Genomic DNA, 25,583 nt, shown 5'->3' with positions numbered 1-25,583 from the left:
TTTCTTTCTTCTTTATACATACATACATACTACTACATCTCTTTATCAACCAGTCTATATTAGCAGCAGACACAGTACAGTACGGTAGTCCACGGCTGTAGCTACCTCTGTGTCGGCACTCGGCAGTCCGTCCATAATTGTATACCACCTACCCATGTTTTTTTTTTCTTTCTTCTTTATACATACATACTACTACTACATCTCTTTATCAACCAGTCTATATTAGCAGCAGACACAGTACAGTACGGTAGTCCACGGCTGTAGCTACCTCTGTGTCGGCACTCGGCAGTCCATCCATAATTGTATACTAGTATCCATCCATCTCCATTGTTTACCTGAGGTGCCTTTTAGTTGTGCCTATTAAAATATGGAGAACAAAAATGTTGAGGTTCCAAAATTAGGGAAAGATCAAGATCCACTTCCACCTCGTGCTGAAGCTGCTGCCACTAGTCATGGCCGAGACGATGAAATGCCAGCAACGTCGTCTGCCAAGGCCGATGCCCAATGTCATAGTACAGAGCATGTCAAATCCAAAACACCAAATATCAGTAAAAAAAGGACTCCAAAACCTAAAATAAAATTGTCGGAGGAGAAGCGTAAACTTGCCAATATGCCATTTACCACACGGAGTAGCAAGGAACGGCTGAGGCCCTGGCCTATGTTCATGGCTAGTGGTTCAGCTTCACATGAGGATGGAGGCACTCAGCCTCTCGCTAGAAAAATGAAAAGACTCAAACTGGCAAAAGCAGTAGCACCGCAAAGAACTGTGCGTTCTTCGAAATCCCAAATCCACAAGGAGAGTCCAATTGTGTCGGTTGCGATGCCTGACCTTCCCAACACTGGACGTGAAGAGCATGCGCCTTCCACCATTTGCACGCCCCCTGCAAGTGCTGGAAGGAGCACCCGCAGTCCAGTTCCTGATAGTCAGATTGAAGATGTCAGTGTTGAAGTACACCAGGATGAGGAGGATATGGGTGTTGCTGGCGCTGGGGAGGAAATTGACCAGGAGGATTCTGATGGTGAGGTGGTTTGTTTAAGTCAGGCACCCGGGGAGACACCTGTTGTCCGTGGGAGGAATAGGGCCGTTGACATGCCTGGTGAAAATACCAAAAAAATCAGCTCTTCGGTGTGGAAGTATTTCACCAGAAATGCGGACAACAGGTGTCAAGCCGTGTGTTCCCTTTGTCAAGCTGTAATAAGTAGGGGTAAGGACGTTAACCACCTCGGAACATCCTCCCTTATACGTCACCTGCAGCGCATTCATAATTTGTCAGTGACAAGTTCAAAAACTTGGGCCGACAGCGGAAGCAGTCCACTGACCAGTAAATCCCTTCCTCTTGTAACCAAGCTCACGCAAACCACCCCACCAACTCCCTCAGTGTCAATTTCCTCCTTCCCCAGGAATGCCAATAGTCCTGCAGGCCATGTCACTGGCAATTCTGACGAGTCCTCTCCTGCCTGGGATTCCTCCGATGCATCCTTGCGTGTAACGCCTACTGCTGCTGGCGCTGCTGTTGTTGCTGCTGGGAGTCGATGGTCATCCCAGAGGGGAAGTCGTAAGCCCACTTGTACTACTTCCAGTAAGCAATTGACTGTCCAACAGTCCTTTGCGAGGAAGATGAAATATCACAGCAGTCATCCTGTTGCAAAGCGGATAACTGAGTCCTTGACAACTATGTTGGTGTTAGACGTGCGTCCGGTATCCGCCGTTAGTTCACAGGGAACTAGACAATTTATTGAGGCAGTGTGCCCCCGTTACCAAATACCATCTAGGTTCCACTTCTGTAGGCAGGCGATACCGAGAATGTACACGGACGTCAGAAAAAGACTCACCAGTGTCCTAAAAAATGCAGTTGTACCCAATGTCCACTTAACCACGGACATGTGGACAAGTGGAGCAGGGCAGGGTCAGGACTATATGACTGTGACAGCCCACTGGGTAGATGTATGGACTCCCGCCGCAAGAACAGCAGCGGCGGCACCAGTAGCAGCATCTCGCAAACGCCAACTCTTTCCTAGGCAGGCTACGCTTTGTATCACCGCTTTCCAGAATACGCACACAGCTGAAAACCTCTTACGGCAACTGAGGAAGATCATCGCAGAATGGCTTACCCCAATTGGACTCTCCTGTGGATTTGTGGCATCGGACAACGCCAGCAATATTGTGTGTGCATTAAATATGGGCAAATTCCAGCACGTCCCATGTTTTGCACATACCTTGAATTTGGTGGTGCAGAATTTTTTAAAAAACGACAGGGGCGTGCAAGAGATGCTGTCGGTGGCCAGAAGAATTGCGGGACACTTTCGGCGTACAGGCACCACGTACAGAAGACTGGAGCACCACCAAAAACTACTGAACCTGCCCTGCCATCATCTGAAGCAAGAAGTGGTAACGAGGTGGAATTCAACCCTCTATATGCTTCAGAGGTTGGAGGAGCAGCAAAAGGCCATTCAAGCCTATACAATTGAGCACGATATAGGAGGTGGAATGCACCTGTCTCAAGTGCAGTGGAGAATGATTTCAACGTTGTGCAAGGTTCTGATGCCCTTTGAACTTGCCACACGTGAAGTCAGTTCAGACACTGCCAGCCTGAGTCAGGTCATTCCCCTCATCAGGCTTTTGCAGAAGAAGCTGGAGGCATTGAAGAAGGAGCTAAAAGGGAGCGATTCCGCTAGACATGTGGGACTTGTGGATGCAGCCCTTAATTCGCTTAACAAGGATTCACGGGTGGTCAATCTGTTGAAATCAGAGCACTACATTTTGGCCACCGTGCTCGATCCTAGATTTAAAACCTACCTTGGATCTCTCTTTCCGGCAGACACAAGTCTGCTGGGGTGCAAAGACCTGCTGGTGACAAAATTGTCAAGTCAAGCGGAACGCGACCTGTCAACATCTCATCCTTCACATTCTCCCGCAACTGGGGGTGCGAGGAAAAGGCTCAGAATTCCGAGCCCACCCGCTGGCGGTGATGCAGGGCAGTCTGGAGCGACTGCTGATGCTGACATCTGGTCCGGACTGAAGGACCTGACAACGATTACGGACATGTCGTCTACTGTCACTGCATATGATTCTCTCAACATTGAAAGAATGGTGGAGGATTATATGAGTGACCGCATCCAAGTAGGCACGTCACACAGTCCGTACTTATACTGGCAGGAAAAAGAGGCAATTTGGAGGCCCTTGCACAAACTGGCTTTATTCTACCTAAGTTGCCCTCCCACAAGTGTGTACTCCGAAAGAGTGTTTAGTGCCGCCGCTCACCTTGTCAGCAATCGGCGTACGAGGTTACATCCAGAAAATGTGGAGAAGATGATGTTCATTAAAATGAATTATAATCAATTCCTCCGCGGAGACATTGACCAGCAGCAATTGCCTCCACAAAGTACACAGGGAGCTGAGATGGTGGATTCCAGTGGGGACGAATTGATAATCTGTGAGGAGGGGGATGTACACGGTGATATATCGGAGGATGATGATGAGGTGGACATCTTGCCTCTGTAGAGCCAGTTTGTGCAAGGAGAGATTAATTGCTTCTTTTTTGGTGGGGGTCCAAACCAACCCGTCATATCAGTCACAGTCGTGTGGCAGACCCTGTCACTGAAATGATGGGTTGGTTAAAGTGTGCATGTCCTGTTTATACAACATAAGGGTGGGTGGGAGGGCCCAAGGACAATTCCATCTTGCACCTCTTTTTTCTTTTATTTTTCTTTGCGTCATGTGCTGTTTGGGGAGGGTTTTTTGGAAGGGCCATCCTGCGTGACACTGCAGTGCCACTCCTAGATGGGCCAGGTGTTTGTGTCGGCCACTAGGGTCGCTTAGCTTAGTCATCCAGCGACCTCGGTGCAAATTTTAGGACTAAAAATAATATTGTGAGGTGTGAGGTATTCAGAATAGACTGAAAATGAGTGGAAATTATGGTTTTTGAGGTTAATAATAATATGGGATCAAAATGACCCCCAAATTCTATGATTTAAGCTGTTTTTTAGGGTTTTTTGAAAAAAACACCCGAATCCAAAACACACCCGAATCCGACAAAAAAAATTCGGTGAGGTTTTGCCAAAACGCGGTCGAACCCAAAACACGGCCGCGGAACCGAACCCAAAACCAAAACACAAAACCCGAAAAATTTCAGGCGCTCGTCTCTAATTTTAATACGTCTTAAAAATAAATAGCATTTATAAGTAGAGCCTATCTTTTTGGTGTTTTTTGCTTTCCCTACCCCCCACAAAACAGACTTAGGCTGGACTTCAATTACCCACTTTAAATTACTGTGAGTGAAAAAGGGAGGTGGCCTTGGGCGTTAACTTCATAGGCTATTCAGTTAAACACCCTTTTTCACACACCTGTTAAAGTAATGTATTAACAGGCAATGACACACAAAATCTGTAAAAAGTTCACGAATTTGTGCGTTACTGAGGTCACAGCAACAGTTAACCGGCTAGTTATGGTTGATTCTTTACAACATGCTGAGGTAGGTGAAAAAGAATCCCTGATAACTCCTGGCTCCGCAGCTAATTGATAGCCATGGGGGATCAATTAGCCCGTGGTAATCTACCGCGGCTAATTGAATTCCGGCCTTAGTGTTGGCATTTACATTATGCTGCACTTTTCCGGCGTCCAATACATGACTACATTTCTGTTAGATAAAAAGCCATCTGTTGCTGTTGTATTTTACTAGCTTTGCTGTAGTGCTGTTCTACAGCTGTGTATTATGGGCGCTGTGTTTCTCCATCACGCAGAATGGCAGACGAATGCTTCTGGGGCCCTATCTCTAACCGTTTTAGGACTATATGGTAACTGGGGAATTAAAATTACCAATGATGTGTCTGAGAGGTGCCAACTGAAATCTAGTGCATTGAACTGTAAATTATGTTCCTTCATGTTCCCCAAAGGCTCAGGCCTAATAGTTGTCAGAGGCTTGCAAGCAGCAAACTCTCTGCATGAAGAGCACTGCTATTTTTAATTGTCTCTGCAACTTTCCCCCCTTCTTGTCCCATATTTGTCCTTTATGTGAACTGTTAATGTTTTATCGTAGTCCAATCAGTGCAGTACTCTAAATGCCCGCAGCCCATTGCTCTCTTTCATGGGCCATTAGAAGTGGAATGGTAGCGAATGCTTTCAGCCTGAGAAACTGAATTTCTACAATACACGCTGGCAAGAGCATCTCGCACTTGAAGCCCCCCAATCACATTGTGTCATTAATACTTGCCCTTAAATTGCTTCCCTGTGTTTTATAATCATGCTCCCCGTTAGTCATGAGTATGTCTCTTCCAGTGTAGCTATGTTCCACAGTGTGTATGTATGTGTATTGTGTGTGTATATGTATGTATATATATATATATATATATATATATATATATATATATATATATATATATATATATATATATATATATTATAATATGCGTGTGTGTGTATATGTATATAATATACTTACATACACCTTTTTCATTGTCTGTTTTGCAGCTGCCATGGAAATGAATGAAAGTTCACGTTGGACAGAAGAGGAAATGGAAACCGCCAAGAAAGGTATATTGGATTGTGGCGTTACAAGTGAGGAATTAACTGTTTTAATTGTTTACAGCTCATGATTTTGTATTGAACTGACGCACTGCTGTGTTATTGTCCATGTACGTCATTGTTTTTCGTCCATTGACACAGAAATTCCAGGCCTTGCCATAGTTCCAATTGTTGTGTAATTAGTAGCCATATTGGTCCTTTCTAGGGGCTGTTTATTTTGTCTACTGATATTTTCCTCACTTATTAAAGAGTATTGTCTGACTGGCTTCTGAATTGATGATAATGATAACAATTAGGTAGCGTGGACTGTTTTTACCCAGCACCATAGATGGAAGTTTATGTGTTTGGTCATTGTGACAAGAGCGTTTTTGTTCTGGTGAAGTGAATTGCTTGTGTTTCAGTCCTGCCAGCCTTTTCCGTATAAGAGATGAAGGTTGTGTGTTAGCCAATAATATAACAGAGCACAGCAATCTGTTATCACTCGTCTTTGAATATGCAGTACATTGGTGATGTACAGAAATATTACCCTGCTCATTGCCTTTCCCGCACTTGAGGAAATACATGCATGGCTTTAATCTGAATATTTTATGAGAATTTCAAATGCAACATTGAGTCACAAATTGCACCTGACCTTCCTCCCACAATATGAAAATGTGCAAAGGTTCAGATATTTAATAAACCTCCGCATTCTGTAATCTGTAATTTCCTACACCCTATTTTTACATTTGTAGAATAGGAATTTGTCAGTAGCATGGTTTCTAATTGTCTGTAGGTTTACTGATAGTACAAAATTTACTGATAGTCAAAAATAATGAAATAATATATATACTGTAATCCATAAAATGTGTCCTTTCTTGTACCATCAATGGAAGTTTGGTCATCCAGTAACAATACCGGCTGTCGGGATCCCAAAGTTCAGAAGACCGACGTCAGTACTCCCAACAGCCGGTAAAATACCAATACCCGGAATCCCGACCACCTCTCCGTATTCCCACTTGGTTGGTGGGTCCAAACCACCAACCGAGTGGGAATGTAACCAATGGCGAGCCGCCGAGCCTGAAGCATTGCGTGTGAACAAGCAAGCCCGTGTAAGGAGCCGCTGCCAGGATTCCTGCACACAGGATGCTGCTGTTGGTAAACTGACTGCCGGCATCCCATCTGCCGGGATATCATATGTATTCGCTCAGTAAGGTTGTTGCTTATTTCCAGTGCAGTCAGCCACCTTGTCTTGTAGATTGGGCTTAATTAATTTGAAAAAATGTAGTAAATACCACTATTTTTATAAAGATCAAGCAATGGATTTTAAGGGTTTGGAAAAACGTGTAGTTACAGGTCCTGATACATGGGTCACATTTAGCGTTAATAGCAAATAATTTGCCCTGTCATGGTTTGAAGCAAGTGCCTGAATGCAATTTTATTTTTATGTTTGTTTTTACACGCAAGAAATAATGACCTGCTTTTGTGTGTAGCACCTAAGCACGCAGGAAACAATGACCTGCTCATGTATGTAGCACCTGAATACACAGGAAATAATGCCTTGCTTTTGTATGTAGCACCTAAATACACAGGAAATAATGCTCTGCTTTTGTATGTAGCACCTAAATACACAGGAAATAATGACCTGCTCTTGTATGTAGCACCTAAATACACAGGAAATAATGCTCTGCTTTTGTATGTAGCACCTAAATACACAGGAAATAATGCTCTGCTTTTGTATGTAGCACCTAAATACACAGGAAATAATGCTCTGCTTTTGTATGTAGCACCTAAATACACAGGAAATAATGCTCTGCTTTTGTGTGTAGCACCTAAATACACAGGAAATAATGCTCTGCTTTTGTGTGTAGCACCTAAATACACAGGAAATAATGCTCTGCTTTTGTATGTAGCACCTAAATACACAGGAAATATTGCTCTGCTTTTGTATGTAGCACCTAAATACACAGGAAATAATGACCTGCTCTTGTATGTAGCACCTGAATACACAGGAAATAATGCTCTGCTTTTGTATGTAGCACCTAAATACACAGAAAATAATGCCCTGCTTTTGTGTGTAGCACCTAAATACACAGGAAATAATGCTCTGCTTTTATGTGTAGCACCTAAATACACAGGAAATAATGCCCTGCTTTTGTATGTAACACCTGAATACACAGGAAATAATGCTCTGCTTTTGTATGTAGCACCTAAATACACAGGAAATAATGCCCTGCTTTTGTGTGTAGCACCTAAATACACAGGAAATAATGACCTGCTCTTGTGTGTAGCACCTTAACACGCAGGATAGAATGACCCGCTCTTGTATGTAGCACCTTAACACGCAGGATAGAATGACCCGCTCTTGTATGTAGCACCTTAACAAGCAGGAAATAATGCCTTGCTTTTGTATGTAGCACCTAAATACACAGGAAATATAGCTCTGCTTTTGTGTGTAGCACCTAAGCACGCAGGAAATAATGACCTGCTCTTGTATGTAGCACCTAAATACGCAGGAAATAATGACCTGCTCTTGTATGTAGCACCTGAGTACACAGGAAATAATGCCTTGCTTTTGTATGTAGCACCTGAATACACAGGACATAATGCCTTGCTTTTGTATGTAGCACCTAAATACACAGGAAATAATGCCCTGCTCTTGTATGTAGCACCTGAATACACAGGATATAATGCCTTGCTTTTGTATGTAGCACCTAAATACACAGGAAATATTGCTCTGCTTTTGTATGTAGCACCTAAGCACGCAGGAAATAATGACCTGCTCTTGTATGTAGCACCTAAATACGCAGGAAATAATGACCTGCTCTTGTATGTAGCACCTGAGTACACAGGAAATAATGCCTTGCTTTTGTATGTAGCACCTAAATACACAGGAAATAATGCCCTGCTCTTGTATGTAGCACCTGAATACACAGGAAATAATGCCCTGCTCTTGTATGTAGCACCTGAATACACAGGAAATAATGCCCTGCTTTTGTATGTAGCACCTAAATACACAGGAAATAATGACCTGCTTTTGTGTGTAGCACCTAAATACACAGGAAATAATGCTCTGCTTTTGTATGTAGCACCTAAATACACATGAAATAATGCCCTGCTTTTGTATGTAACACCTAAATACACAGGAAATAATGCCCTGCTTTTGTATGTAGCACCTAAATACACAGGAAATAATGCCCTGCTTTTGTGTGTAGCACCTAAATACACAGGAAATAATGCTCTGCTTTTGTATGTAGCACCTAAATACACATGAAATAATGCCCTGCTTTTGTATGTAACACCTGAATACACAGGAAATAATGCCCTGCTTTTGTATGTAGCACCTAAATACACAGGAAATAATGACCTGCTCTTGTGTGTAGCACCTTAACACGCAGGAAATGATGACCCGCTCTTGTATGTAGCACCTTAACACGCAGGATAGAATGACCCGCTCTTGTATGTAGCACCTTAACAAGCAGGAAATAATGACCTGCTCTTGTATGTAGCACCTAAATACTAGGTAGCTTGATTTTTAGACTTGAGCTAGGATGCGTACTGCTGTACCTCCCAACTGACAATTTGTCCACACATTCTGTGCAGCTAAGACCTTTTTTCCTGCACTGCCATCCTAAGATGGCGATGGAGTTCAGAGGATTATTGCAGCAGAGGCGTCTGACAAGGGCTGTCGCCAAGTGAATCCTGGAGATTGCTTTTGCAGTGCTAGTCTAATTTTTGAAGTTTGTATATACAGTTAATGTGCCACCCATCGTTTCATTTGGATGTGCCTTGTTTGCAGAAGGAGGTTTAGAAATCTTGGCTGTGGCACCTTTTATTTGGATGTCCAAAATGCTGTACTAGTGTTCACTCTAGGAGTGAAAAGGGGCAGGGCGCCAGACTCCGGGGGCACATGTGCGCGCGCACGACCGAAACGGGGGCACGGCCACGCAAATTAGGGGGCATGGCCACGCCTACGTCATTTTAGGCGGCCCACAGACACTACTATAGAGAGCGTCTGTGGTTGGGGGCGTGCCCAGCACCTCCGTCGGTGCTGGGCTTCCCCCAGCTCTCTCCCAATGCGTGAATGGATGCCGCGCGCATGCGCACGGCATCTATACACGCCGGGAGGTCAGGAAGCGGGCGGCTGTTCTAGCAGGGCGCCGCAAATGGGGCAGGGCTGGTTTTGCCTGCTAAAAAACGGGCAGGGCGCGGCGCCCTGCTAAAACAGCCTAGAGTGAACACTACTGTACGCACTCATCCCTCTTGCCCACAGGAAAGCATACCTCTGGCATTCCACTCATATTGAGACAGACATTCTGTGGGTGTGCCATAGAAATCTGATTTACACAATAGGGTAATTAAATAATTGCTATGTTGGGCTGCACATATCACTGAGAATTATGGTAGTACACCATCACTAATTTTCCTTTGACCTCTATGCAAAGGTAAATTGACAGTGCTGGTGGCCACGAGCAGACAGTGTTCTAACCATCCTGACGTCCCATCGCCCCAATGTACTGTATGTAACAATACCCCAAATTGTCCATAGTTATGGAGGATGACGATGTTTATAGGCAAATGTGTTGTTATTAGCAAGTCAGTGAATACTAACAATAATGTAATACTGTAGCTGTAGACCAAAACGTTGGGTAGAAAAGGAGTTTAGCATATTTTAACCCACTGTCAATAACATCAGTGAGGGTATACACTTTTACCTAATGTTACATTGTTTTTATATGGTAATGCCATGTTGGTGTAGCAGACGACAAGCACATTTAAATGTCCTTCTAAACTGTGAGAGAGGCTGCGTTCTGAATATTCCCAAAGTAGAACAGCTCACTCCAAATAGAATCATGTCTTATGTTGTGTGATGTTGCAGAAAGCAGATGACTTGTGATATGCAATGAGTAACACAGCACCTCCAAGAACTCTGCAGTCTGCTGAACGGATCATAGTCTTGGCAAGCAGCCTCTTAGACAAACACCCTGATGTGTAGAATAAACAGTGACCGCTCAGAGGAAAGTGCTGCTGGCTTCTATCAGATCTCCCCCCAAAACTCTGCTAGGTAGAAATGTAACCCATGTCCCACTAAGGCAGAAAGCTCTTTACTATGTAATTGTAGAAGTAAGGTGCAGCAATGGAGCTATCTATTCTAGTAACCTGTGGAGCCTGTTTTGCAAAGTACAAGCCAGTTTTAATACTAGTCTAATTATTTAATTAACTATTTTAGTGGGGAACATTTGGCAGCAAACCGCAGTAAATTATTATGCTGCAAATTTGGTACATGATCTAGTTATTGCGATGCATTTAAATTAGCTTGATTATGCAAGTCGTCCAATTAGGAGTCCTAAGATGCTGTTGCCAAAAGTTAGGCCCAGTCATAAAACACATCAGAAATCCCGACCATCTTTCATTTGTTCTAACAGATTAAAAGGACTTCTCTGCCCAAATAGAACATTTTGAATTTAATGTCCTGGAGGCCAGTGGCTTAAAAGTCCCCCCCCCTTTTGTAGAATATTTCCAGATCTCTATGGCCAAACTTCCCCCTTTTGCAGAATATTTCCAGATCTCTATGGCCCACTCCACTGTCTTTATCCTCAATCACCAGGGATGCAGTTTGAGTGCACACAGTGCTGTTGCCTTTATTCTTTTTGGTTGGAGTCATTTTTTGACTTGATTTGTAGTCTGTACATTGAGATTTGGAAGTCCTGCCAGCCACCTATTAGTGGCCACATGGCTCACCGATCCAGCTTTCCAGCAGTCGCTCCAAGCTGCCGGTTTGCAATGCCACAGTTCTTAGTAATCATTCCTCTGCAATATTAGGAGGAAAAGAGAAAACCGTTGAATTTTTGCATATAACTGCTCAGTTGAGGGTTTAATCCCTGTAGAGATCAGTGTGTACAAACTTGCAGAAATCCAAATGCCGTTACTCAGGAGAGTTCTGGCAGATTAAAATCTGGCTTCCTGGGTGGAGAACATCCATCTGCTTATTAAACCTTTGGACAGGATGTAATGCTTCGCTGGCCCACAGAGGTATTTGATTAAAGAAATGAAGTGTTCTGCTGGTTCAGCAGCCTGATGCAGAATGGATTTATCTTATTCAAGCATGCTTTAGGAATCTCCAGATGACTCAAGTTTTCGCTCTTTTGGCATGGCATATATCTGCCCCCGTCTTGCCCTGACCTGTCCAGTATTCAGTACTAATTCTGTGGTAAACATGAATGGAAGTTGGGGCTGTACAGAGCATGTTACAGCTGGTGGATAAAGTCTATCAGTCTGGATGCCAGGATCTGGAGCTCATTTAACTGTTCCAATGCCAATGACTTTCAAATAGTTCTATATTACTAGAAGCCTCTGGTTAAGCCAATCACTAACATAAAGCATATTATTACCATCCCGTCGCATGCGGCTTTCACTTGATTTTAGTTATAAACATTTGTTTAAAGTTTGTTTCGTACTTGAAATAAGTCCCCATTGATTTAACATGAATTTGTGAGGTCTTTTCTTGTAATCACAGATTTATTGCATGAAAAATTTGAGAGGGCATCATTATTGTCTGGCAAGCAGATACAAATAAGGACCCTTACACCAATGGCAAAATGCACTGCTTGATTAGAGACGTGCTTTTAAAAACATAAATGGATTTATATGGCTCATGAGGATTAGGACAAGAGTGTTTTATGGAGTAATTTGGGCAGAAATGGGGGTGTGGCTTACATGCCTGATGTAGACTCATAAAAGATGGCAGACTTTAGGACTGCAGCTAATTATAAGCAGCAATCCTGGTGGCACTGTGTAAGAATGAAAGCACCAACAGGCCTAAAAGAAAAATATTTGTTTTTTTTTGTTGATCTTCATTCTTGTTAATCTTCAAGACCACTTTTCATGAGTAACGGCCACACACACACGGAGCGATGTGTCCTCTAGGGACACACTGGTAGCGACTGCTCCACTTCCTCAGAACCTTCTGTGTGTTGAAGGGATCTGAGGAGGCGATGTCCGACTTGCTGCATATCTCACCAGTCACAGCGATACATCTGACATCGGTTCCGCATACAGAGGACATCCCAGCTGATCCCACAAGGAGACTGCCTTATCCCATAAGGTCTGTTGCCGCAGTATGTGCACACCCTTTTCAGCATATAAAGGACAATCCAGCTGATGAAATAAAGTGACTGCTTTCTCTACCAACACTGCTGACAAATCTTCAGAGACCTACAGACCTGAATTCAATTTCTGCTGCCGAATATAGAGATACAGATTCCAAAGCCAACTCTCCAGCTTTAAGTGGAACACCGGGTGACTAGTAGCTCTCTATATTGGTAAAATACCCAACACGTATCTGTGACTTTTTATTAATTGTATTCATTTTTAATGTTTAACTTGACAATAAATGTGATATGTTTTCATTTAACAAGCCTAATTGTCAATTACTAGCAAAACAGCCAGCGCTGGTATACCTCCCTTTATTCATATATTCAAGAAGAAAGAAGAGTGGTGAGTACTAAGCCAGGTCGCCGGCCATAATGGTGGCATGAGGGTACGGAGGCGCATGGCTTCTCAATGGGGCTGATTGCGTCTCCAGACTCAGTACACAACTGTGTCTCAGTATACTGTACACAGTACCCACACTGGCAAACAAAGCCTTAAAATGGATCTGGCTCCATTTTAAGCACAAAATGACCTCCGCCAGTATAAAAAAAAGTGAGCAGACCACGTGCCATTGAAGGGGCGGGGCTTGACTATGAGAGGATCCAGCAGCTCACCAGCACCATTTGCCCTCTGCAGTGGACACAGACGCTGACTGACCGAGACACACAGCTCCTCCAGTGTGACTCCAGATTACCTCAGCGGTATCAGGGGGTCATTGCAGGGGGGGGAGTGATTATTAGTGTACCAAGTCCCCTATCTGGGTACTTAGTGTGTGACCCGGCTAAGCTTGGCATTAGCAATAAGGGCGCTGTGTGCTGGCTCCAAAATATCTGTGTCTCCCTGGAATGGCTCTTTGTGGGTTAATTGTGCTTTTAACCTTGTGTGTGTGTGTGTGTGTGTGTGTGTGTGTGTGTGTGTGTGTGTGTGTGTGGTCAAATTTACAATATGTCAGGCAAAGAGTGTGTTTCATGTACGGCAGAGTGTTCCTCTTCCCCAGGGAGCTATGTTCTGCAAGGAGGCTGATGAGGCTAATCTCATTTTTTCCTTTTCCTCCGGAGGATATGAAAACATGGGAGAATCCACCGATAGTGGATGCATCAGTATCCAGACTGTCACGGAAATAGTGTTGCATGTCCCTGGTGCAGCCTCCCTGAAAGACATGGCTGATCGCAAGATTGAGACTACACTCAAATCCTTGTACACGGCTGCTGGGGTTGCCCAGAGACCCACTATAGCATGTGCGTGGATTACTAAAGCCATTGCTAGATGGTAAGGTAACCTAATTGAGGGGTTGGATTCCTTATCTAAGGCGGGGGGTGGGGGATTGTTTTACTCCTGCAACATATACAGGACTCTGCAAGCTTTATGGTGGAAGCCATAAAATAAGTGGGTTTGCTTAATGCACGCATCATTGCTATGGCGGTGTCAGCATGCATGGGCTTATGCTTACGCCAGTGGACTGCGAACGGGGACTCCAGGAAAGGCGTGGAAGGCCTACCTTTCACAGGAGAGGCTTTATTTGGAGACGAACTAGGTAAATGGATCTCCAAAGCTACTGCGGGTAAGTCTACATATCTTCCTTCCACAGCTCCCACAAATAGGAAGACCTACTCTACAGTCCTTTCGGACTGCCAAGTTTAAGGACGAAGCCAGAGGATCTTCTACAGCCAGCAGAGGCTCTAGAGGTATACCACGCAAACCAGCAACTGCCAGTTCTTTGGAACAGAGCTCCAGCTCTGCTACCGCAAAACCTTCAGTATGACGATGAACCGCGATGCCTGGAGGACTGGCAGGTGGGAGCCCGACTAAAAATTTCAGTCACATCTGGACAACATCATAACAGGATCCCAGGGTTACAGACTGGAATTTCAGGAACTCTCATCTCAGTTTCTTCAAATCAGGCTTACCAGTTTCACAGGAGGCAACTATACCTTACAGCAGGCATTCCCAACCACGGTCCTCAAGGCACACCAACAGTGCAGGTTTTAGTGATATCCAGGCTTGAGCACAGATGGTTAAATCAAAATAACTGAGCTACTAATTAAGTCACCTGTGCTGAAGCCTGGATATCACTAAAACCTGTACTGTTGGTGTGCCTTGAGGACCGTGGTTGGGAATGCCTGCCTTACAGGATGCCATTCAAAAACTGGTACAAACGCAGTTCATTTTTGCAGTTCCACCTCCTCTCCAAAACAAGGGGTATTATTCCAACTTGTTTGTAGTACCGAAACCAGACGTCTCTGAGAGTTGTGATCTCCGGTCTGGATGAGGGGAAATTCCTAGTGTCTCTGGATATCAAGGATGCGTACCTTCACATTTCCGATCTGGCTGCCTCACCAGGCTTATCTACGCTTTGCACTGCAGGACTGTCACTACCAGTTCCAGGCCCAACCTTTAGGTCTCTCCACGTCACCGAGGGTGTTCACCAAGGTGATGGCAGAGATTATGTTTCTCCTTCTCAAGCAGAGAGTGAACATAATTCCATACCTGAACGATCTTCTGATAAAGGCTCCGTCCAGGGAGAGGCACTTACAGCGAACTCGGAGGCTCCCATTTCTGGGAATGATACTGGTCACACAGTCACAGAAAGTTTTTTTTTCCATTGGAAAAGGCTTTGGTAATCCTGTCGATGGTTTGGGATGTCCTGAAGCCACCCTGAAAATCTGTGCACCTGTGCATTCGCCTTCTGGGAAAAATAGTGGCCTCTTACGAGGCTCTTGCATGACCCTTCCAGGTCGATCTGTTGGACAAATGGTCCGGATCACATCTTCACATGCATCAAAGGATCCGTCTGTCGCCAAAGGCCAGGATCTCCCTTCTGTGGTGGCTACAGACTTCTCACCTGATCGAGGGCCGACAGTACGGGATTCAAAATTGGATTCTGCTAACCCCGGACGCAAACCTCAGAGGTTGGGGAGCAGTCACCCAGGGGGTGCAGTTTCAAGGAAGATGATCAAGTCAGGAAATCGTCCTTCCAATCAACATTCTGGAACTCGGGGCTATATACAACGCTTTTCTGCAGGCCTCATATCTTCTTCAAGATCGGGCCATTCAGATCCAGTCCGACAATGTGATGGCAGTGACTTACATAAACCTACAGGGCGGAACGAATAGCAGAGCAGCAATGTCAGAGGTGTCAAGAATTCTCCTCTGGGCACAAAAACTCGTTGCAGCGTTGTCGGCGGTCTTCATTCCGGAAGTAGCCAACTGAGAAGCAGACTTCCTCAGCAGACACGACCTGCACCCGGGGAAGTGGGGCCTTCATCCGGAGGTATTCAGGTGCTTATCAAGTCGATGGGGATATCCACAGATCGACATGCTGGCCTCTCGTCTCAAAAAGAAGCTGAAGCGGTATTGTTCCAGGTCGAGAGACCCACAGGCAGTGGCAGTGGACGCTCTTACGACTCCGTGGGTATATCAGAGGGTGTACATGTTTCCTACACTTCCTCTGATCCCAAGAATTCTAAAAAGAATAAAAAGGGAAAAGGTTCAAGCAATTCTCATTGCTCTGGACTGGCCAAGAAGGGCCTGGTACGCGGACCTCCTGGAGATGCTCCTCGAAGATCCGTGGCCTCTACCTCTTCAAGAGGATCTTCTGCAACTGGGCCCGTTCGTCTATCAGGACTTACCGCAGCTATGTTTGACGGCATGGAAGTTGAACGGCTGATTCTTGCCAGGAGAGGCATCCCTGACAAAGTCATCCCGACTATGATCCAAGCCAGGGAGGGGTAACGTCTAAACATTACCACCGTATTTGGAAGAAATACATCTCTTGGTGTGAGAGCAGAAAATATTCTGCTGTGGAATTTCATCTGGGACGTTTCCTGCTTTTTCCGCATGCAGGTTTGGATGTGGGTCTACGTCTGGGCTCCATAAAAGTCCAGATTTCGGCCTTGTCCATTTTCTTTCAGAAATAATTGGCTTCTCTTCCTGAGGTCCAGACGTTCTTGAAAGGTGTTCTGCACATCCAACCTCCCTTTGTGCCTCCTACGGCACCTTGGGATCTCAATTTAGTGCTGCAGTTCCTCCAATCGGACTGGTTTGAACTGTTACAGGTGGTAGATGTTAAATATCTTATGTGGAAGACAGTCACACTGTTGGCTGTGGCTTCAGCGAGATGTGTGTCGGAGCTAGGGGCTTTGTCTCACAAAAGCCCCTACTTAATTTTCTTTGAGGACAGAGCTGAACTCAGAACTCATCAGCAATTCTTTCCTAAGGTGGTGTCCACGTTTCACATCAACCAACCTATTGTGGTTCTGGCTGTTACGGACACCTCTGCTACTTCAGAGTCTTTGGATGTTGTGAGGGCTTTGAAGGTGTGTGCAAAGAGGACAGCTCGTCACAGGAAATCCGACTCGCTGTTTGTTCTCTATGATCACAATAATATTTGGTTTCCTGCTTCAAAGCAGTCCATTGCACGCTGGATCAGGCTCACTATCCAGCATGCTTATTCCATGGCAGGCTTGCTGGTTCCGAAATCTGTTCAGGCCCACTCGACTAGGTTGGTGGGTTCTTCCTGTACGGCTGCCCGGGGTGTCTCCGCTTTACAGCTCTGCCGAGCAGCTACTTGGTCAGGTTCGAACACGTTTGCTAAGATTTACAAGTTCTATACTTTGGCCTCTGACGACCTTCAGTTTGGTCAATCAGTTCTGCAGGACCCTTAGCACTCTCCCACCCGGTTTGGGAGCTTTGGTACTTCCCCATGGTACTAAATGTAATCCCAGTATCCTCTAGGACAGGCCTGGCCAACCTGTGGCTCTCCAGCTGTTGTAAAACTACAAGTCCCATCATGCTTTGCCACAGTTTTGCTATTAAGGAATGCTAAAACCGTGGCAGGGCATGCTGGGATGTGTAGTTTCACAACATCAGGAGAGCCACAGGTTGGCCAGGCCTGCTCTAGGACGTAAGAGAAAATAGGATTTTAATTACCATCTGGTAAATCCTTTTCTCGTAGTCCGTAGAGAATACTGGGCTCCCGCCCGGTGCTTCGTTATTCCTGCACTGTTACTTGGTTAAGTATTGTTGTTTGGTTCAGTTGTTGCTGTTCCTGTTTCAAGTTTGGTTAGCATGGCTTTCCTCTTGTCTGTGTCTGCTGGTTCGGAATCTCGCCACTATCATTCTCTCGAAGTATGTCCGTCTCCTCGGGCACAGTTTCCTGGACTGAGCCCACACTATCAAATTCTTAAAGTGCTCATGGCTCCTAGTGGACCCGTCTATACCCCATGGTACTAAATGGAACCCCAGTTTTCTCTACGGACTACGAGTAAAGGATTTACCGGTAGGTAATTAAAATCCCATTTTTTTTCCCCACCTCAAATGTTTGTGTTATGGGCCCTTCTACGTGCACATTCTAGATGTGGGGAAGAATGTGCACTGCAACAAGCTGTAGCCATGATCTGAGGTGGAGCCAGGCGATTCTTTGCAGTAGGTACTAGCAGTGGTACGTTATGCAGAGAACCAGATCCTATGGTCTCATAATAGCAGTGTCCTGAGTTCTGTGTATGGTCTTGGTTGGAAATGATGTCAGCCACAAATGTCTTGTGGCATCATACACATTCTCCTGGGTAGCAGTCTGATTGGACACTTGGTGAAATGTAAATGTTCTTTCTGTTTTCCTGGCTGAGCGCAGGACATCGCTTGGATCCTGGCCAGGGTCCTGCAACTGGACTGACTGCTGCCCAAGCTGGTGCAGTTCTTCGTCTCTGTTCTGTTAAACAGATAAATGTGCAGAGCGACCTTTGAAATAACAAAACATTGCATGAGTACATCATAATACAGATGGAGCCAGTGGTAATACCCAAATCAGAGAGATTAATCGGCATCTTTGGACCATGGCAGCATTAGAAATGAGCTGGAAGGGTAACTAGCTGCAGGATTAGTCATTGTGGTAAAATGAAATAAAGCGAACACTAATATAAGAGGAACCAAAAGGTAATATATATATATTGTACGTCACCTGTATAACCACATTGCACACTATGGCGCAGATGTGTTAAGCCTTGGAGAGTGACAAAGTGTACGGAGATAAAGTACCAGCCAATCAGCTCCTAACTGCCATGTTACAGGCTGGGTTTTAAAAATGACCGTTAGGAGCTGATTCATTTGGAATCCTAACATAACCATTGATAAGTCAGGAAAGCTGCTAAGCAAAACAAGAGTTAATTCTCCGTAGTAAATAGTTTAAATACAGAAAAAAATCTGAGTTCCTAACTTTGTCCTGAACTCGCATGAGATCATATACAAACAGTGATCGATCTTCCTTAATCATCAGTAATGCAGTGAGCCTATGGCTTTTCTAATACTTAGTCATTTGATGGTCTATAATGTGGTTAGGTTTCTTCTTCATGTTATCTCTTTGTATTCAACTCAGAAATGAAGACGATGAGTATCTGTGCTGGTATTAGTCCAACAGTGTAAGATATGACCCAGGAAACAGCCAACTGCCTGTTTTATACCCGTCACACCTCACAGTGGTGACATCACTAGCTGCCCTGTGGCCGTGTGATACTGCTGTGTATCTCAGGCTGGGCAGTGGGGGATAGTAGCAAATGCAGTGTGATAAATACAGGTCTGTAAAGCACACAATTGGGATGAGCAGATATGTAATCATTATGCAGTGATGTGTATTGTCTGTACGCTGCGTATGTCTGATACAGTCAAGCCCATGTTCTGTGGGAACATAAACAGAGTGGAGCCCATGCAGAGCAGAACACACGTACGACTATTGTTTTGTGTCAGCTATGTGTTTTCATACTGCGCCTGCGTACCATAGATGGTACACCTGTCTCTGTATCCAAATTTTGGCGGCCCTTACACTTACGCCGCCTTATGCTCAGTTAAAGTGGAATGTGTGTGTGTGTGTGAAGGGGGGGGGGGGGGGGGTGCTCTCGTAACTCTGTCAGGCCTGACGGCAGAGTACATGCAAATACACGCTGAAATCAACATCAGTAGATTAACGGTCTGGACCATCAGCAGGGGTTTATTCAGATAAAAAGGAGGAGGAATGGGAGGGGGCATTTCCATTTCTCTGCAGTAGGGATCCTAGCTGATACAGGTTGAGTATTCCTTATCCAAAATGCTTGAGACCAAAAGTATTATGGATATCTGATTTTTCCGTAATTTGGAATAATTGCATACCATAATGAGATATCATGGCGATGGGACCAAATTCTAAGCACAGAATTAATTTGTTTCATGTTCACCTTATACACACAGCCCGAAAGGTCATTTAATACAGTATTTTAATAACTTTGTGAATTAAACAAAGTTTGTGTACGTTGAACCATCAGAAAACAAATGTTTCACTATCTCAGTCTCACACCCAAAAAATCTGTATTTCGGAATATTCCGTATTTTGGAATATTTGGATATGGGATACTCAACCTGTATCAAAATATTCCCAAGGACATATCTGTCCGTATTGGGCACGGCAATGGGATACCGAGATACCAATGAATTGAGGCAAGCACTGGGTCAGGGGGAAGTGTAAGCTTTGAAACCTCTGTAAAAAGAGTATACACCTCCCTCCAGGAGGGGCGCAGGACGGGGCAGTCCCAAGAGGCACGTAGAATGGTATCTTCCATATTCCTGTGGTGCCAGCAAAGCTTTGAGTAGGAGGGCTTTGTCCTGTGGCGTTTGTGGGGGTTTGTTCTTTTATGTACATTTTGGTGGGATTGGTGCACCTCGACATAGCAAGAGAGATAAGATATAGAGATTCCCATTGTTTTTTTTCATGGTACGCCTAGGATAAAAGATTTTTTATTGATACATTTTGGGGAAAAATATTAAATGAAGTAAATCGTGCCTACCTGTCATCCTTGGGTTCAGTTATGTGGTGGTGTACAGTTGTGCTTCTGTTTGTACACTTTTTGTGATTGGCAGCCACTGGCACTGGTTTTGCCTGTCACTTTGACCATAAATTATTTAATTTGGTCCTGCATCACCAACCCGAGGCACCCCTGCAAGAACCTCGGGTCACCCCAGTGTGCCTAGGCAGACATTTTGGGAACCACTAATTTAGTATGTATTCTGACTTTTAATTGTGGTATGACATGTTGTTATTTTCAATTTCTCTATCGTCCTAGTGGATGCTGGGGTTCCTGAAAGGACCATGGGGAAATAGCGGCTCCGCAGGAGACAGGGCACAAAAGTAAAGCTTTCCGATCAGGTGGTGTGCACTGGCTCCTCCCCCTATGACCCTCCTCCAAGCCTCAGTTAGATTTTTGTGCCCGGCCGAGAAGGGTGCAATCTAGGTGGCTCTCCTAAAGAGCTGCTTAGAAAAGTTTAGCTTAGGTTTTTATTTTACAGTGAGTCCTGCTGGCAACAGGATCACTGCAACGAGGGACTTAGGGGAGAAGAAGTGAACTCACCTGCGTGCAGGATGGATTGGCTTCTTGGCTACTGGACATCAGCTCCAGAGGGACGATCACAGGTACAGCCTGGATGGTCACCGGAGCCTCGCCGCCGGCCCCCTTGCAGATGCTGAAACAAGAAGAGGTCCAGAATCGGCGGCAGAAGACTCCTCAGTCTTCTAAAGGTAGCGCACAGCACTGCAGCTGTGCGCCATTTTCCTCTCAGCACACTTCATACGGCAGTCACTGAGGGTGCAGGGCGCTGGGAGGGGAGCGCCCTGGGAGGCAAATGAAAACCTATTTGGCTAAAAAATACCTCACATATAGCCTCCGGGGGCTATATGGAGATATTTAACCCCTGCCAGAATCCACTAAAGAGCGGGAGACGAGCCCGCCGGAAAAGGGGCGGGGCCTATCTCCTCAGCACACAGCGCCATTTTCCTTACACAGCTCCGCTGGTCAGGACGGCTCCCAGGTCTCTCCCCTGCACTGCACTACAGAAACAGGGTAAAACAAGAGAGGGGGGGCAAAATAGTGGCAAAAATTACATTATAAAAGCAGCTATACAGGGAGCACTTATTATAAGGCTATCCCTGTCATATATAGCGCTTTGGTGTGTGCTGGCAAACTCTCCCTCTGTCTCCCCAAAGGGCTAGTGGGGTCCTGTCTTCGTTAAGAGCATTCCCTGTGTGTCTGCTGTGTGTCGGTACGTGTGTGTCGACATGTATGAGGACGATATTGGTGTGGAGGCGGAGCAATTGCCAAATATGGGGATGTCACCTCCTAGGGGGTCGACACCAGAATGGATGCCTTTATTTGTGGAATTACGGGATAGTGTCAACACGCTAAAGCAGTCGTTTGACGACATGAGACGGCCGGACAATCAATTAGTGCCTGTCCAGGCGCCTCAAACACCGTCAGGGGCTGTAAAACGCCCTTTGCCTCAGTCGGTCGACACAGACCCAGACACAGGCACTGATTCCAGTGGCGACGGTGACGAATCAACCGTATTTTCCAGTAGGGCCACACGTTATATGATTTTGGCAATGAAGGAGGCGTTACATTTAGCTGATACTACAGGTACCACTAAACAGGGTATTATGTGGGGTGTGAAAAAACTACCTATAGTTTTTCCTGAGTCAGAAGAACTAAATGAGGTGTGTGATGAAGCGTGGGTTGCCCCCGATAAAAAGATGCTAATTTCAAAGAAGTTATTGGCTTTATACCCTTTCCCGCCAGAGGTTAGGGCGCGCTGGGAAACACCTCCTAGGGTGGACAAGGCGCTCACACGCTTATCTAAACAAGTGGCGTTACACTCTCCTGAGACGGCCGCACTTAAAGATCCAGCAGATAGGAGGATGGAAAATATCCAAAAAAGTATATACACACATACAGGTGTTATACTACGACCAGCTATAGCGACAGCCTGGATGTGCAGTGCTGGAGTAGCTTGGTCAGAGTCCCTGATTGAAAATATTGATACCCTGGATAGGGACAATGTTTTACTGTCTTTAGAGCAAATAAAGGATGCATTTCTTTATATGCGTGATGCACAGAGGGATATCTGCACACTGGCATCACGGGTAAGTGCTATGTCCATTTCGGCCAGAAGAAGTTTATGGACGCGACAGTGGTCAGGCGATGCGGACTCAAAACGGCATATGGAAGTTTTGCCGTATAAAGGGGAGGGGTTATTTGGAGTCGGTCTATCAGATTTGGTGGCCACGGCTACAGCCGGGAAATCCACCTTTTTACCTCAAGTTACTCCCCAACAGAAAAAGACACCGACTTTTCAACCGCAGCCCCTTCGTTCCTTTAAAAACAAGAGAGCAAAGGGATATTCATATCTGCCACGAGGCAGAGGAAGGGGGAAGAGACAGCAACAGGCAGCTCCTTCCCAGGAACAGAAGCCCTCCCCCGCTTCTACAAAAGCCTCAGCATGACGCTGGGGCTTCTCAAGCGGACTCGGGGGCGGTGGGCGGTCGTCTCAAGAATTTCAGCGCGCAGTGGGCTCACTCGCAGGTAGATCCCTGGATCCTGCAGATAATATCTCAGGGATACAGGTTGGAACTAGAGACAGATCCACCTCGCCGTTTCCTGAAGTCTGCTTTACCAACGTCCCCCTCCGAAAGGGAGACGGTCTTGGAAGCCATTCACAAGCTGTACTCTCAGCAGGTGATAGTCAAGGTACCTCTTCTACAACAAGGAAAGGGGTATTATTCCACTCTATTTGTGGTACCGAAGCCGGATGGCTCGGTAAGACCTATTCTAAATCTGAAATCCTTGAACCTGTACATAAAGAAGTTCAAGTTCAAGATGGAGTCACTCAGAGCAGTGATAGCGAACCTGGAAGAAGGGGACTTTATGGTATCCTTGGACATCAAGGATGCGTACCTCCACGTTCCAATTTACCCCTCACACCAGGGGTACCTCAGGTTCGTCGTACAAAACTGTCACTATCAGTTTCAGACGCTGCCGTTCGGATTGTCCACGGCACCTCGGGTCTTTACAAAGGTAATGGCCGAGATGATGATTCTTCTTCGAAGAAAAGGCGTATTAATTATCCCATACTTGGACGATCTCCTGATAAGGGCAAGGTCCAGAGAACAGCTAGAGATGGGATTAGCACTGTCTCAAGAAGTGCTAAAACAGCACGGGTGGATTCTGAATATTCCAAAATCCCAGTTAATGCCGACAACTCGTCTGCTGTTCCTAGGGATGATTCTGGACACGGTTCAGAAAAAGGTTTTTCTCCCGGAGGAAAAAGCCAAGGAGTTATCCGAGCTTGTCAGGAACCTCCTAAAACCAGGAAAGGTGTCTGTACATCAATGCACAAGAGTCCTGGGAAAAATGGTGGCTTCTTACGAAGCAATTCCATTCGGCAGATTCCACGCAAGAATTTTCCAGAGGGATCTGTTGGACAAATGGTCAGGGTCGCATCTTCAGATGCACCAGCGGATAACCCTGTCTCCAAGGACAAGGGTATCTCTTCTGTGGTGGTTGCAGAGTGCTCATCTATTGGAGGGCCGCAGATTCGGCATACAGGATTGGATCCTGGTGACCACGGACGCCAGCCTGAGAGGCTGGGGAGCAGTCACACAAGGAAGAAACTTCCAGGGAGTGTGGACGAGCCTGGAAACGTCTCTTCACATAAACATTCTGGAACTAAGAGCAATCTACAATGCTCTAAGCCAGGCAGAACCTCTGCTTCAGGGAAAACCGGTGTTGATCCAGTCGGACAACATCACGGCAGTCGCCCATGTGAACAGACAGGGCGGCACAAGAAGCAGGAGTGCAATGGCAGAAGCTGCAAGGATTCTTCGCTGGGCAGAGAATCATGTAATAGCACTGTCAGCAGTGTTCATCCCGGGAGTGGACAACTGGGAAGCAGACTTCCTCAGCAGACACGACCTTCACCCGGGAGAGTGGGGACTTCATCCAGAAGTCTTCCACATGCTGGTAACCCGTTGGGAAAGACCAATGGTGGACATGATGGCGTCTCGCCTCAACAAAAAACTGGACAGGTATTGCGCCAGGTCAAGAGATCCGCAGGCAATAGCTGTGGACGCGCTGGTAACGCCTTGGGTGTACCAGTCGGTGTATGTGTTTCCTCCTCTGCCTCTCATACCAAAAGTATTGAGAATTATACGGCAAAGAGGCGTAAGAACGATACTAGTGGTTCCGGATTGGCCAAGAAGGACTTGGTACCCGGAACTTCAAGAGATGATCACGGAAGATCCGTGGCCTCTACCTCTAAGGAGGGACTTGCTTCAGCAGGGTCCCTGTCTGTTTCAAGACTTACCGCGGCTGCGTTTGACGGCATGGCGGTTGAACGCCGGATCCTAAAGGAAAAAGGCATGCCGGAAGAAGTCATTCCTACTTTGATTAAAGCAAGGAAGGAAGTAACCGTGCAACATTATCACCGCATTTGGCGAAAATATGTTGCGTGGTGCGAGGATCGGAGTGCTCCGACGGAGGAATTTCAACTGGGTCGATTCCTACATTTCCTGCAATCAGGATTGTCTATGGGTCTCAAATTGGGATCTATTAAGGTTCAAATTCGGCCCTGTCGATTTTCTTCCAGAAAGAATTGGCTTCAGTCCCTGAAGTCCAGACTTTTGTTAAGGGAGTGCTGCATATACAGCCTCCTGTGGTGCCTCCAGTGGCACCGTGGGATCTCAATGTGGTTTTGGACTTTCTAAAATCTCATTGGTTTGAACCACTAAAAAATGTGGATTTGAAATATCTCACATGGAAAGTGACCATGCTACTAGCCCTGGCTTCGGCCAGGAGAGTGTCAGAACTGGCAGCTTTATCTTACAAAAGCCCATATCTGATTTTCCATTCGGACAGGGCGGAACTGCGGACTCGTCCGCATTTTCTCCCTAAGGTGGTGTCAGCATTTCATCTGAACCTGCCTATTGTAGTGCCTGCGGCTACAAGTGACTTGGAGGACTCCAAGTTACTGGACGTTGTCAGAGCATTGAAAATATATATTGCAAGGACAGCTGGAGTCAGAAAATCTGACTCGTTGTTTATATTGTATGCACCCAACAAGATGGGTGCTCCTGCGTCTAAGCAGA

General features: G+C 45.6%; 1 protein-coding gene across 13 annotated transcripts in view; it reads left to right on the top strand.

Annotated features, from left to right (window-relative positions):
• Positions 1–25,583, top strand: part of NCOR2 (nuclear receptor corepressor 2) — a 713,121-nt gene that overhangs the window by 494,479 nt on the left and 193,059 nt on the right. For all 13 annotated transcript variants that reach the window (XM_063964578.1, XM_063964589.1, XM_063964577.1 and 10 more), the window contains one exon: positions 5,468–5,530. In XM_063964578.1, the coding sequence (XP_063820648.1) occupies positions 5,468–5,530 (63 nt within the window). The remainder of the gene's footprint in view (positions 1–5,467; positions 5,531–25,583) is intronic.

Source organism: Pseudophryne corroboree, chromosome 1, assembly GCF_028390025.1.
Source record: "Pseudophryne corroboree isolate aPseCor3 chromosome 1, aPseCor3.hap2, whole genome shotgun sequence".
Lineage (NCBI taxonomy): Eukaryota > Metazoa > Chordata > Amphibia > Anura > Myobatrachidae > Pseudophryne > Pseudophryne corroboree.
Note: the sequence above shows the minus strand (reverse complement) of the source record. Positions and strands in the feature narration are given on the sequence as shown.